Here is a 12,932-nt window from a genome sequence, read left to right as displayed (position 1 = left end):
CTTACAGTGATTACTTTATATTTTGGAGTAGTTTCTTATTTTTAAAAAACCTTAGAGTCATGCTAAAAGATTTTTTGACAGGCTAATTTTTTTCAATTTTGTGTATCACATTTAATAAGAGTGCGATGGGAGCTTAAAATCTGCTGGGAACGGTTTTGGGAACAAAGCAAGTAATTTTGGTCTTACATTGACTCTAAAACGTAGTTCTTGGGTACTGGAATTTCCTTTTAAAACAGGTTAAGGTGTGTGTGTGTGTGTGTGTGTGTGTGTGTGTGTGTGTGTGTTTCTGTGTCTGTATGTAATATTTTATAGATAAAAGGTAAGTGGTAGTATTTTACTAAGGTTTCAGAATGAAGAAGTTTAACGTTGTATTGCAATAAGTGAGTGTGAAAGAAAAGATGCTAGCGACTTGAAAAGTCTTTATGGAGACAGTACACATCAATAGAGAAGAGATGAAAGCGTGATCTATCTTTAAATACGTGTTTTCCATGGATATTAAATTTTATCACGCTAAAGATGAAAGAATTTGGGAGACCTTAAATATTAAACCTTAGTTAGATCAGATATGTAGATGTTAACCTTTAACCAAGCTTCAGAATGCAGTTCCCAGCTGAAGTGCTTACCTTGACGCTTTTGGATGTTTGTGTCTGTTACTGATTTTTCATCAAAATAATGTTATAGAAGATTTGATTGAATTATATTCACTTTATGAGACACTTCCTATGAGGGTGGTACAAGGAATAGTTGCCATTTGATCACAATCCTAGAGAACTTAGACAACAATGAGGACTCTAAGAGAGACTTACATAGATTTAATCTACATGCGAAGTAGAAAAAGACAAGATCTCCTGAGTAAATTGGGAGCATGGGGACCTTGGGAGAGGGCTGAAGGAGAAAGAGGAGGCAGGGAGGGAAGCAGAGAAAAATGTAGAACTCAATAAAATCAATTGAAAAAAGGGGAGTATTTCTAGAAAGTACACTTTGGTTCTTAAAGGCCTTTGTTAACATCACAGGCACAGGGGCTGGCGAGATGAGTCAGTCATGAATGTGCTTGCCCCACAAGCATAAAGACATGAGTTTGGATGTCCCATAGCCACGTGAAACAGCTAACAAGATGGGTGCAGTGACATTCACCTTTGAGCCCAGTGTTGGAATAGCAGAGAGATCTGACTCCTTGGCGAACTGAGTCAATGAATACTAGGTTCAGTGGGAGACCCTGTCTCCAAAACTAAGGTGGAAAGTGACTGAAGAGGACAGCTGGCATTGACTACTGGCTCCCCCAACACATATTTGTCCCTCTGCACACATGAACACGTGCATACACTACTCCGCTATATGTACAAGTGTGCCTTCACACCTTTGATTCATTGCTAGCTTTTTCTTCTGAACATGTGGTAAGTTGTAAGGTTACAGTCGTTTATCATATACTTCAATAAGCTAGTCCCATGAAGCAGAATGGTCTCCAAAATGAGTGATGTAGTAATAGAATCTACTCTAACATTCCTCTTGTCCCTGTAACCAGAGTTGTTATTTGTTTTATTCTCCGTATCCATCGATCCTGTGGTGTCTGCCATCTTCAGGTGAACATTCAATACCTTGTCAGGGCCTGCAATGCCTACTCTTGAGCTCATGCCTAGAAACTGTCACCACATGGGCTTTCCTTCTCCTTCATGTTTACTCCATGTTCAAAGTCATCCAAGGATTTCTCTGCCCGTGATTACATAGCAGATAACACGTACCTCACTACAGTAGCTTCTCACTCTTTTCTTCTTCATTAGAATGGTCCAGTTCTTGCCGACTGTCGATTATTGCTCTAAATAGGTTACACATATGATTTCAATGTGTTTTCAGACTACTAGATAATTTGTATTTTGCATTCTTGGCTTTTCAAGGTGAGGATCATGCCTTTGTCATGGTTGACTCTTGGTTCTAACAGCAAACCAACAAAACAATAATTACTTCCTAAACTTGAGTGAACCAAATGCTGATATTGAGAAGGGGTGTATCAAACAATTTTTAGACAAGTTTAAATATCTCACAGAGAAGGACAGGATACTGTTTGTTATGGCTTCATATAGTCAAGCTAATTTGAATATTTTAAGCTTTTAGAAATGCTACATTCTTCCCAATTACCACAAGTGATTTTGCATGTTATTTAAAATGTGGTCTATTAATTATGGATATATTAATACTTTGTTTATTTCTATTATCTCCTTTGCCAATCAACATGATTCTAAGAAATTAACTTAGAAGAAAGTTAGAATGAGGACAGAGATGTTTTTAACAGGAAAATAAAATTAGATAAAATAAAAAAGAACAAACTGACTAGACAAGAAATGGGACAGTCTTTCAAATAACGGGTTTTCAAAACGATGCAGTCATAAGCCAAATAGCAGTGTCTCAGTCGCGGTTGGTCCTTAATTCTGTCACCCGGTGACATTACAGCCCTTTTTAATCATGAAAATATACTCTATCATTATTAACATAATGGTGAAATCACTTCATGCTGTGTGGCACAAAAGAAATGCCCACTGATGAGCGATGATAGTACTTAAGTGTGGATGATAGAGAGGAAAGTAGAAGACAAAGAAGTCTATGCAGTTTCACCTTTCAGTTTATTTATCTGGACACACAGGTATATAAACACCTAGACACATGTACACGTAAAACAAGGACGCATCTCTGATTGTACTTGAGGGGAGAAGAATTTCTCAGATTTCTTCTGTTTAAAAAAGGAAAACCTCTTGACAGGCAGCGATCTTTATTACTGGGCAGTCTCTTTTTCCTCCTGAAGACTACTTGTTTTCCCAGCATTGCTTTTTCTCTGAGAAAATAGCTTCCTCCTGTTTCTGTTCGTCTCTTAGGAGGAAGGGTGACGAATCGTCTCATTTCACAGGGGACCAGACCCGGCTTCCCTCACACTCACACCGCTTCCCTGTACCACGTGTGGAAACGCGTGACAGGCCCATCTGATGCATGTCATTTCCTCATTGTTTCGGTGAAACCTCTCCCGAAACATCTCTGTCCGCATCTTTTCTCTTCTGGGGAGTGCATCATTATCCTGCTGGCCTGCTCCTGGTCGCTCACTTAACCTCCAGGTTCTGTCCTGGACTTTTGTTTGGGGATCTGCTTCACACCCGGAGCTACAGCGTCCACCCAGTCCACCCGTGTGCCTCAGTGAAGTGTAGCATGAGCCCTGAACTCTCCAAGCAGATGCTTCTGGAGGATTTCACATAAAATCATCAGCGTATCTAACTCTCCTCTCGCTCTTGAATTTTCTTTCCTTTTCAGTTCAACGAAAATGTCCACAGTCCCTCTTCAGCAACTCAGAAATGTGTAGAAACACCCATGTGACCTTCACCTTTGCTTCAGCCTGCCTTCTCTCTTCCAAAGACATGGGAAGTCCTTGCGGCTTCTCTCTGAGTGTTTCACAGATGCTCTATCTCCCACTTAGTCCCCCAGTGTCACTTTCTTATATAGGACATCTCCATTATCTTTTGTACTTGGTGTAGTCTTTGCATTTTTCTGCCTCTATCTTAGCTTGGTCTCGTGTTCACTTTCTGTATTATGAATGTGATTCAACGTTCAAATGTTTCCCTTTAACCCCCCACTTAGAGACATCACCTCACTGACTCACTCCGAACTGTGAGAAAACTCCCACGTTCTTATTCCTTTAGGGCCACACATTAAATACATTAGGTCAGCATGTAGCTGTCTTCAGAAGAGCGAAACTCTCAGAAAAAATAAAATGGCAACTTAATATCATTAAGATAAAATATGCTGAAAATAAATATGCATCTATGATATATAAAAATTACATGCTTGTTTTAAATCTAAAACTTTCTAAAATTTTATTTAATTTTTTATTTTTCAGGGCAAGATAAGACTTCAACCACTACTGGTAAGAATTAATGTTTAACTTTTATTTTTGTTATAACAATCATGTACTTAATATAGATATAAGTATTTATTTATTTGGCAAAGAAGTAAGTTTGAAGAAGAAAGTTAATAGTACTGCATGGTTCCTGAGTTTCGCACGTTCTTACAAGCCTTTCTGTATATAAAGTTTACTAAGTATTTGAATATACTTTTAAATTTACTGTGCTTAATAAAACTTTAACTTTATTTAAAATTGACAGAAGTGACAGCATGTTTCTAGCCCCCTTAAAATTCAACATGGTAAATAAATTCAAAAGCTGTACGACTCAACATGAGTTAAGTTTTGAATATGAATAAAAAACTATGATCAGAGTATATGGTACAAAATTTGTTTTCAATAAAAAAGAATTGAGTTAGGGAAGTAGAGGGAAGCCTAAATACAATTTCACAAATACTTAAAGACTAATGTATTTTATAAATTAGTTGGTTCTAGAATTTGCTTACATTTATAATTTAATTATATATGTTCTCATATAAGTAAAAATTAATTTTATAATATTTTTTTCAAGAGTCATTTGTCCTTCTCCCAATTATGCTTGAAAATCTGTTTGATACTAAGATATTTTGTATTAATTATTTGCAAAATTTCCTACTATAAATTAAGTTATTTTTTCTAAAAGCTTCTGTGTTTTGAGAAAAGCAAATTTAAATAATGATGACGCTGCCAGCACATTAAAATTCATCAAGTGCCAAATTATAGAGGAATTGACCTGCAGGTGGCTAAGGAGAAATTGAGCCTCTTGCATGTTATCATTGCTGTAAATGCTTGCTCTTTGACTAACCATGGGGTTGACAGTGTGTCTGAAGGGGGTGAGTGAAACCACAAAATACAACTGCGTGAGCAATTTAAATGTAGGGATTTAAACTTAATTTGCTCCACATTTCAAATGGAGCATATGTAGCACAGTCCAAAATTGGATTATACCTGGGATTATTTGTCATTCAATGTAAGCTTTCCAGAATGCTGAAACACTATACTAATACTAACTAATCCTACTCCTGAGTTAAACAGAGAAGCATTTTTTTAAAAAAAATTCCAATGTTTAATAATAGAATTTATAGTTTCATTGTATGGCAGAGAGTTTTCATAAAGCACTTCCTGTATAGCAGGTTCTGGTTGGTTTTTGCCAACTTCTTAAATGAAATATGGCATTTTCCTTCACAACATACCAAGTTACTCTCAGCCACATAGATGAGATTTTGCTGCAGAAGAGGGCTGGGTGTGGGATAGGATGGCAGTCTACTCCTTACCCTTCTGGGAGTTTCATTATTTCTGCATAACCATAATCAAGCAGATTGGGATGAATTAAGTTAGAATTATGAACCATAATGCAAAGGAACATGGCGCCTCCCCCCAGATATTAGCAATGGGAAGATAATTGATGGAAATGTAGAGTGTTCAAAGTGAGAATTCGAGGACAATACGGAATCGGCAAACTTACAGTTGTAAATTCTACTTGTGAAACTTGAACTTCAGTGTGTGCAAAGACATTAATGTTTCTACATGAGGTAACTTCTCTGAACACCTTTCCGAATCCCCCACACACTCCTTCTGCTTTGCACTTTTCTTTTCTTTTTAGCTAGTCCTTTCTTCTTTTTATTCAGCACATAGTGGGTGAAAGACATTAGGTCAGAATCATGACCTTGAAGACAAGACGTGTGGCTTGCCTCTAGTTCAAATGCACCCAGTTTTGATAAACTGGATATTCAAAAATGCACATTTTACTATTCAAAGAAGTTAATACATGTTACCCATGATATATTTAGGTAAAATGCGTCCTTATATTCTCAAAGAGAACATGATAGCTTTAAAAACTAAGTTTGATGTAGTTAGCTGTTTCACAAAAAGAAATACATCTTAAAGAAAGGAAAGCAAAGAAATGTTAGACTTACTCCATTGTGCTAATTCCCCTGCAGACAGCAGTTGCCGTCTGTACCCTGTACACGTTTGCCCATCACTCCCTCCTGCCCCATCACTCCCTCCTGCCCCATCACTCCCTCCCTCCTGCCCCATCACTCCCTCCTGCCCCATCACTCCCTCCTGCCCCATCACTCCCTCCTGCCCCATCACTCCTGTAAAACAGTGAGTGATAACAGCTGCATTTCAGTACCATGTGTCTAGTTACAAAGTCAAACACGTTTGGATATTTTTCATAAAAGCAGGTCATTCACACTTGTGTTTGTGAATTTTGTTTTCCAGATTTTACCCACTTAACTCTCCTTGTTTCCATTTATTTATTTATAGAATCATCACATACATAAAATTTTGTTTGTAGACAGGAACTTTTTATGTATTTCAAATTGACCTAGAACTTGTAATCCCTTGCCTCAGCCTTGTTAAAGATGGAGCTGCAGGTATGACCAGTCCACCTGATTCATCTAGACTTTTTATATTTTTCCCACTCTGAAATCTAACTCTCCTAATAATTCATTTCTGGCTTTATCCTTTTCCACGGTTACTTATCATCTGTAAGAATTTTCAGATTTCCGTTAGACATCTTACTCACTGGGTTACAGTCTTCTGAATCAGGTTGGTTTTGGTAGCTACCCAACAATTAAATGAGAAGTGAGCTAAGGGGAGTTCCTTTTGAGTCCATTTCCTCAATTTTATTTTTAACTCTTATTATATAATTTGTATCTATAATGTGTATGCATTATTAAAATTTATAGACATATGGTGATAAATGTGTGTGTATTTGAATGGGTATGGGTATGTGTGTATATGTGCATATATGTGTATACCTGAATATAGATAACTGTGTGATATATATATTTCTCTATGTGTACATTTTTACATAGTATGTATGTGTAAGTATGTGTGCATGTATGCCAGTGTGTATGAGTGTGTATGTCTTTGTGTGTGTTTACATCTGTGTGTGTGTGTGTGTGTGTGTGTGTAAGCCTGATCTCTGTGTGTGGAGTTGGGACATTATATGCATGTACTACATATATGTTAGTACATGCATATGAGTGGGCATTTTGGGACATGATTCACATGTTTGTTTTCTTTCATCACCCATTAACGTAGCAGGACCGAACCCATCAGAGAAGACCCTTCCTCTGACTCTCAGTAGCCCTTTACCTGCTCACACCACTGACCTCACACCCTCAAGCATCTCTGAAAGAGAGAATGGCTCCTCAGAGACCACCTATTTTCCAGGTGACCATTTGACCCAGGTCTCCCCAGAAACTTGGATGATGTTGATATTCTTATTATGAAAGGTTGTCACACAGACATCCCTAACCAAAATGATACTGGAGATGAATGTGCCCTTTAAAAACTTTCTAGGGTGATCAAATTTTTAAAATTTAAGTAATACATACAGTTTCTACACATTCGGTTTTCATCAGGTAAGTAAAGTGCAGGAGATATTAGGCATCTGTGAAGGATGCTGAGGGGAAAGAGCTCAGACATGACGCTTTAGATGGAAAGGGGCTAAGGGAAGATGATCCCGTAAATAAAACCAGGGAAGGCTCTCTGTTGTCCTTGTGTGTCCACAGCTGCCCAGGGACTGACCATAGCCTCCTGCCACACTGGGCGGGTGACAGTTCTGCTTTGCCGCTCCTAGACTTCCTTGCATTTCCTCTGAAGTGGGCTATTCCCATTTCTTAGTTTCATTCTAGGCTCACATGATCAGAAATACTGAAGATGGGCAACTATTTTTAACAATCAACTCAGAGAATTCAGTTTGGGGTGGTGAAATTTTTCCAGCGATATTTGCATTATTTCAATTCTTAAAAGAGAAGGAAAACAGAATTGGGAAATCTAGTCGTGGAATTTAAGGTCCTGCAGCTATGTTTATAAGTAACCATCAGGAGTGGGAGTTGAGACTTGCCAGCCAGGAAGCTGTGCACATGTTTCTGGAATCCCATCAGTGTTGCCGTTTTCTTAGGCGAATAGGCGTCCGAACATGCTTTCTAAGACAGTCAGTGAGTCTACTGCCTACCAGAACCATTTATCCTGGTCTAAAAAAGTGACAGGCACACGCAACACCGACACAGACAGTTCAGTGTCTCAAGGACGATGCTGAGCACCCCTGCTAGTAAGGAAGCAGTTAACTTCAGTGAGCAACTCTGTTAGCAAACGCAGGACTTCGTACGTAACTCATCTTTATCCTTGCCACCAGCCGAGTGGTCTCTTAGAACCGGTGTGCACTTCAGAACAGATGGTTCAATGCCCATGGTAGTGTAAGGGCAAAGGCCACTGGGCTTGGGTAGAACATGTGGTGACACACATGTTTCCATTTCCAGTCTCATTTCATACACACAAGACACACATATGCGACATCTCTCTTTTATGCACACGGTGTACTTTCAGTACATTAAAACCACACACAGGGTTTCAGATTGTCCATCTCAGGAAAAGGCTGCAGGGGGTGGGACAGGGAGATGAACTGGGATTAAGGATGAGTAATATCAAATATTTCTTGGCACAATTTGATGGTGAGATTTGCTTGGAAATTTTCATATTCTTCCAAACAAAAGAGCATATTTTCTTTTCTAGAATGGAATTTCTATCTAGTGATATTTCAATGGTGTGCTGAGGAAAGTTGTATAATTTATATTCAGGATCGATCAGTAGTTTTCAGATGTAATTAAATTCATGTATATGTAAGCATGCATGCCTGACTATCTCCACAATTTTTCCAATGCTGGATATTATCAATCTGTTAAAACTGCTAGTAGGGCAATTTAAATGCTTCCTGTTGATTTTACATTTCTGCAATACTTCACAGTGATAAGCATCTTTTCAAATATGTTTCGGCTGTCATACGTGTTTGAGCATTATCCTTCTTCTCCTTCGTGAGTTTGTAAACAGTAATTTAGTATGTTTTAGAATTTTGGAGTTCTCTACTATTCTGCCTATAAAGGCAGACTTTCGCCAGCATCAGTCTGCAGAGCTGTCAGAGAACCCAGTAACCTTTCAGGGATTGGGGAGTCAATGAACTAAGCTGGGCATGTGCGTCTTCTTGGGGAGGAATCTATAACTAAGAACCGAGGAGACACTTTTCTGCCCAGGAAACCTCAAGAGATTAATAAATCGGGTCACCTCACACTGTGACAACTTTGCTCCGGGTGGTTTTCTTGGAGCTTTTAAATTGCCAGGAGCCGCAGAGATTGACTTAACCATCTCACTTTCTAACCTCAGGTCACGCATCCACGCCGCTGCCTCACCTGCAGACGCCCTCTGCCGGAGGAACTGACCCCCAGACACTCAGCAACCAGGCTGATCCCCCCACACTCATGCCTACTTCGGGTGGGCCTGCCTCACCAGGTTTGGTGTCCTTTAGATATAAAGAGTATGGATAGTCGCCACTTGAGGAATTAGATGTTATGGTTATCCTTAGGCTGCAAAACCAGATGGCAAAGGTTATTCTGACAGAGATGAAATACCGCTCGGGGATGGAGGCTATGACAATGTTCCTTGTTTCTGCACTTGCAGCTACAGTTTGTGAAGACTTCATTCTCTAGTAATAAAGATTAATATATGTGAATTCTTAATACCTTGAGCCAACAAACATCTATCAGGAATGAAAGATTTCTTATCTAAAAGGTGGACTGAAAACTAATTACCATAATGTCCTTGTCTATCATTTAGGGAGTGAGAAAAGGGGAAGTAGATGCTTGTATCTCCCATGCAGACTTCAAGATTCCTTTTTCTTATCTGTTCTTTAAACAATGCAACATATTCTTTCCTATCTTCTCCCAAACCAGAGTCTAAATAACTTCATGGTGTCTTTTTATATGGCACAAAGAGAAGTATGTCCTTTCTCAGGTCATAATTCCATAATATCACACATATACATTCAGTGGCCTGAGGGCTTGGCCATGAGTTAGACATGTAACAGAGACTTGCTGGCTGGCAGGAAAAAGTCTTGCTTCAGAATGAAATCAAGCATTGAGTTCAAGTCCATACACAGTAATTGTTATTTTGAAACACCAATACTGTTCCCTTGGCCTAAAACACCAGTACGGGCAATGCGCACGCTTCAAACAATGCACGGAGTGGCTTCATTTGATCTCGTCACTCCAGTTGAGCAAATTGGGGCTGGTGCTTTTCAGCAAATGCAAAGACTTAGACAGCAGGGAAGGGAAGAAGCCATGAACAGAAGCCCGCTCTGAGGGCTGCTAGCCACACAAACCAGCCTGCTCTACCGTGAGCAAATAAATCTTCTTGGCACACTGGCTAGTTTCACTAATTAGAAGGTCTACTCTGTGCACTCAATGTAATTATAAATGGTAAATGCCATTCTTAAGTGGGGGCGAGGGATTACCGACTTAATAAGAAAAATGTAGTTTACAAATGAAGACAGAAGCTAGGGATTCTGAAGAGAGTAGAGTGGGGTCTCTCGACATCAGAGGCACAAGAGGTGGTCAGCAGGGAGAAGGGTCGAGAAAGAGGGAGAAGCAGTAGAGAAGGTGGAAGTCTAATAAGCAGAGCCAGCTGCTTTGGGGATTCCTCGGGTGTCCAGTTTGTGTCGAAATGACACTTGAAAAGGCTGCATGCACAACCCTTCCTACCCTCCTTTTACTGTGGATCCAATCCTTCGCTTATGTCTGGAGCTAGTAGGTGGACACTCCCTCTTCATTCCACTCCATGCTTTCCTTAAAGCTGGGAGAGTTCAGGGCTGTTTGAAGAGTAGGCCAAGAACAAACTCAATTGGCAAGGAAATTCATTCCCATCTCCCAAACCATGTGTGCGATCACTTACAGACTCCATCCATCTACAAATGGCACATTTTCAGCAAAGCGGTTTAGGTCACACTCACAGGCCACAGATGAAACAGAGCACCATGCACTGAAACACACACACACTGGCCTCCCATGTGAGGCCAAGTTCCCATCGCTGAACCTGGAGATCTTGACAGGGAAGTCCTCTGGCAAGAACCCCAGTAGGAGCTAGCTCACGTTTTCTGTTGCTTTCTCCATGGCAGCTAGCACAGGGCTAGTCATTGGATGGGTAATTAAGGGCCACACATGGATTGTCTGGTCCTGAGCTCCACTGCGATGTTTGGGGGGAAACATTTAACAGGCATGAAATGCCCTGAAGCCAGACACTGAAATTCTAAGCAGGACATGAAGTTCTTTTAGCTACCTCACTTGGCGCTCCACCAAAAATCAGGAACTAAGGAGATGATCCAGCATAATGGGAAGTGTGTTGATATAAAACCAATTTGATATTTTCCTGGCATGGGAGCCCGCTTAGGAAATGTTGTGACCAGAAGCCAATAAAGATACAAAGCCCAGGGCTCAGCTGCTGTGCAGGCAGGAGACCATTTAGCTCAAATTCAGGGAAACTGGCACTGAGCACCTGTACACAGGACTTCCCTCCCCAGAGTGGCACAGCCACCTGAGACTCTAAGCAGGTGCTAGGCATGCTATTTCCCACACAATCTTATGGAGGCAACCCTTTTATATTCAGACTCGTGCTTACTCTGTATGGCCTTCTTATCTCCAAGACATCGTCCTTCCCTTCTCACCGAAATATTTTTAATACCAAGCAAGACAACATTTGACTGGGAGGTTGGACCTCCTTGGGATAACCAAGATATTTCCCAAAGCCCAAACTGTTTTGTTTGTTTTCTGTCAACTGATACCCAAGTCGTACAGGTTTCTATGTGTCTGTCTCTGAGTTCATCTTTTGGCAAGTTCTCATATTGACAGCCCAGTCTATGGAATTAGGACTATGTGATGGGTTAGGGTTATAGTTAGGGTTTGGTTATACATTGTACTGCAGTAGGTATACCAGATAGCTCATTCCTCTTAGTTCTGCAATCATATCTATGTCAGCATGTGGCATGACGGAGTGACAGTGTTGGTGACCCTTCTGATTACAGGTGTGCCAGGGGCAACGACTGCACTGGGGACCTCTCCTGCAGATACAGCCCATCCTACAGCCACCCACTCCCTTGCACTCAACAGCTCTGCTGCCTCACCTGCACACACCTCCAACATCAGCACCACAGATTTCTCCTCAGGTCTGGCCATTATCTGGTATATGTTTTAGGCTATGGAGGCTCCAAACTTGAATGTAGCTCTTATTTTACTCCCAATACTATTTTCAGATTTCCCATCTGTAAAAAATATCATCTCGATAAGAAATTAGCCAAAAGAAACTTGTGAAGAAACTTTTGGGGGATAAGCGCAGTTTTACTATTATTATTGTAAAGATCATGACAAAGAAGTGGATTATATACATTAATGGCCTGTAGTTCTGTTATCAAATACAGCTGCCTCAGGGTTCTAGATAATCTGGGACAAGTAACTCGCTTTCCTTCTCATGAAAGTGGCCCTAATAAACTCATTTCATAAAATTGATTTGAAGACTATACATTTCACAAGTCTAATTAGTCTAATTCGTATCTAAAATAAGGAAAGCTGTAATTCAATAGAAAATACGAGTTTGAGGAAAATGGGAAAATTGTTTTTCAGGTAAGAATTATACTAAGGAGTGAATAACTTGCTCTAAGTTGTAATAAAATATTAACAATTACTTGAAATGTGTGTTTTCTGAAACCAATTCATATATCAATTTTTGACTCACTTTGCTGTTTTGGAAAGTATCAATTCAAATGAGGAAAGAATCACTCAGCAAATTATCTTCAGGAAAGAGCTTTTCCTCAAGCTTCAAGACAATAAACTCATTAACGTTTATCCTTCTGTTCATTTCCCTGCAGGTGCCAACCTTACAGCCACTGCACCATCCACTCAGGACCTTGCAAGCACTGTCACTGCAAGCAGCACAATAGGTGACAACCTTCCCTCCAGTCACACAGGCACATCTCTGCCACTGTTGGGCATGTCCTCACAGGCTCTCTGGCTTTGTCTACTTCAGTCTGCCTTCTTTGTGGAATTCTGGACATGGATCAGAATCTAGACACTAGTGTAGCACATTTGTAGCTGGGACCACGCACCTATAGCATCACTGCCATACCTACAAAGAGTCGTGGCATTTATAAGAACCCACATAAGCAATAGCCAAGTCTGTTAGA

General features: G+C 40.1%; 1 protein-coding gene across 6 annotated transcripts in view; it reads left to right on the top strand.

The window, feature by feature from the left end:
• Ptprc (protein tyrosine phosphatase receptor type C) overlaps positions 1–12,932 on the top strand; it is a 106,921-nt gene that overhangs the window by 43,488 nt on the left and 50,501 nt on the right. Inside the window, exons 3-7 of one of the 6 annotated variants that reach the window (XM_075988123.1) lie at positions 3,875–3,901; positions 6,971–7,099; positions 9,089–9,214; positions 11,778–11,918; positions 12,618–12,689. In XM_075988123.1, the coding sequence (XP_075844238.1) occupies positions 3,875–3,901; positions 6,971–7,099; positions 9,089–9,214; positions 11,778–11,918; positions 12,618–12,689 (495 nt within the window). Of the gene's footprint in view, positions 1–3,874; positions 3,902–6,967; positions 7,100–9,088; positions 9,215–11,777; positions 11,919–12,617; positions 12,690–12,932 lie in introns of all 6 variants that reach the window. The other 5 variants (XM_075988122.1, XM_075988125.1, XM_075988126.1 and 2 more) reach the window with 5 other exon arrangements.

The sequence above is a fragment of the Microtus pennsylvanicus genome, chromosome 10 (genome assembly GCF_037038515.1).
Source record: "Microtus pennsylvanicus isolate mMicPen1 chromosome 10, mMicPen1.hap1, whole genome shotgun sequence".
In the NCBI taxonomy this organism is placed as follows: Eukaryota; Metazoa; Chordata; class Mammalia; order Rodentia; family Cricetidae; genus Microtus; species Microtus pennsylvanicus.
Note: the sequence above shows the minus strand (reverse complement) of the source record. Positions and strands in the feature narration are given on the sequence as shown.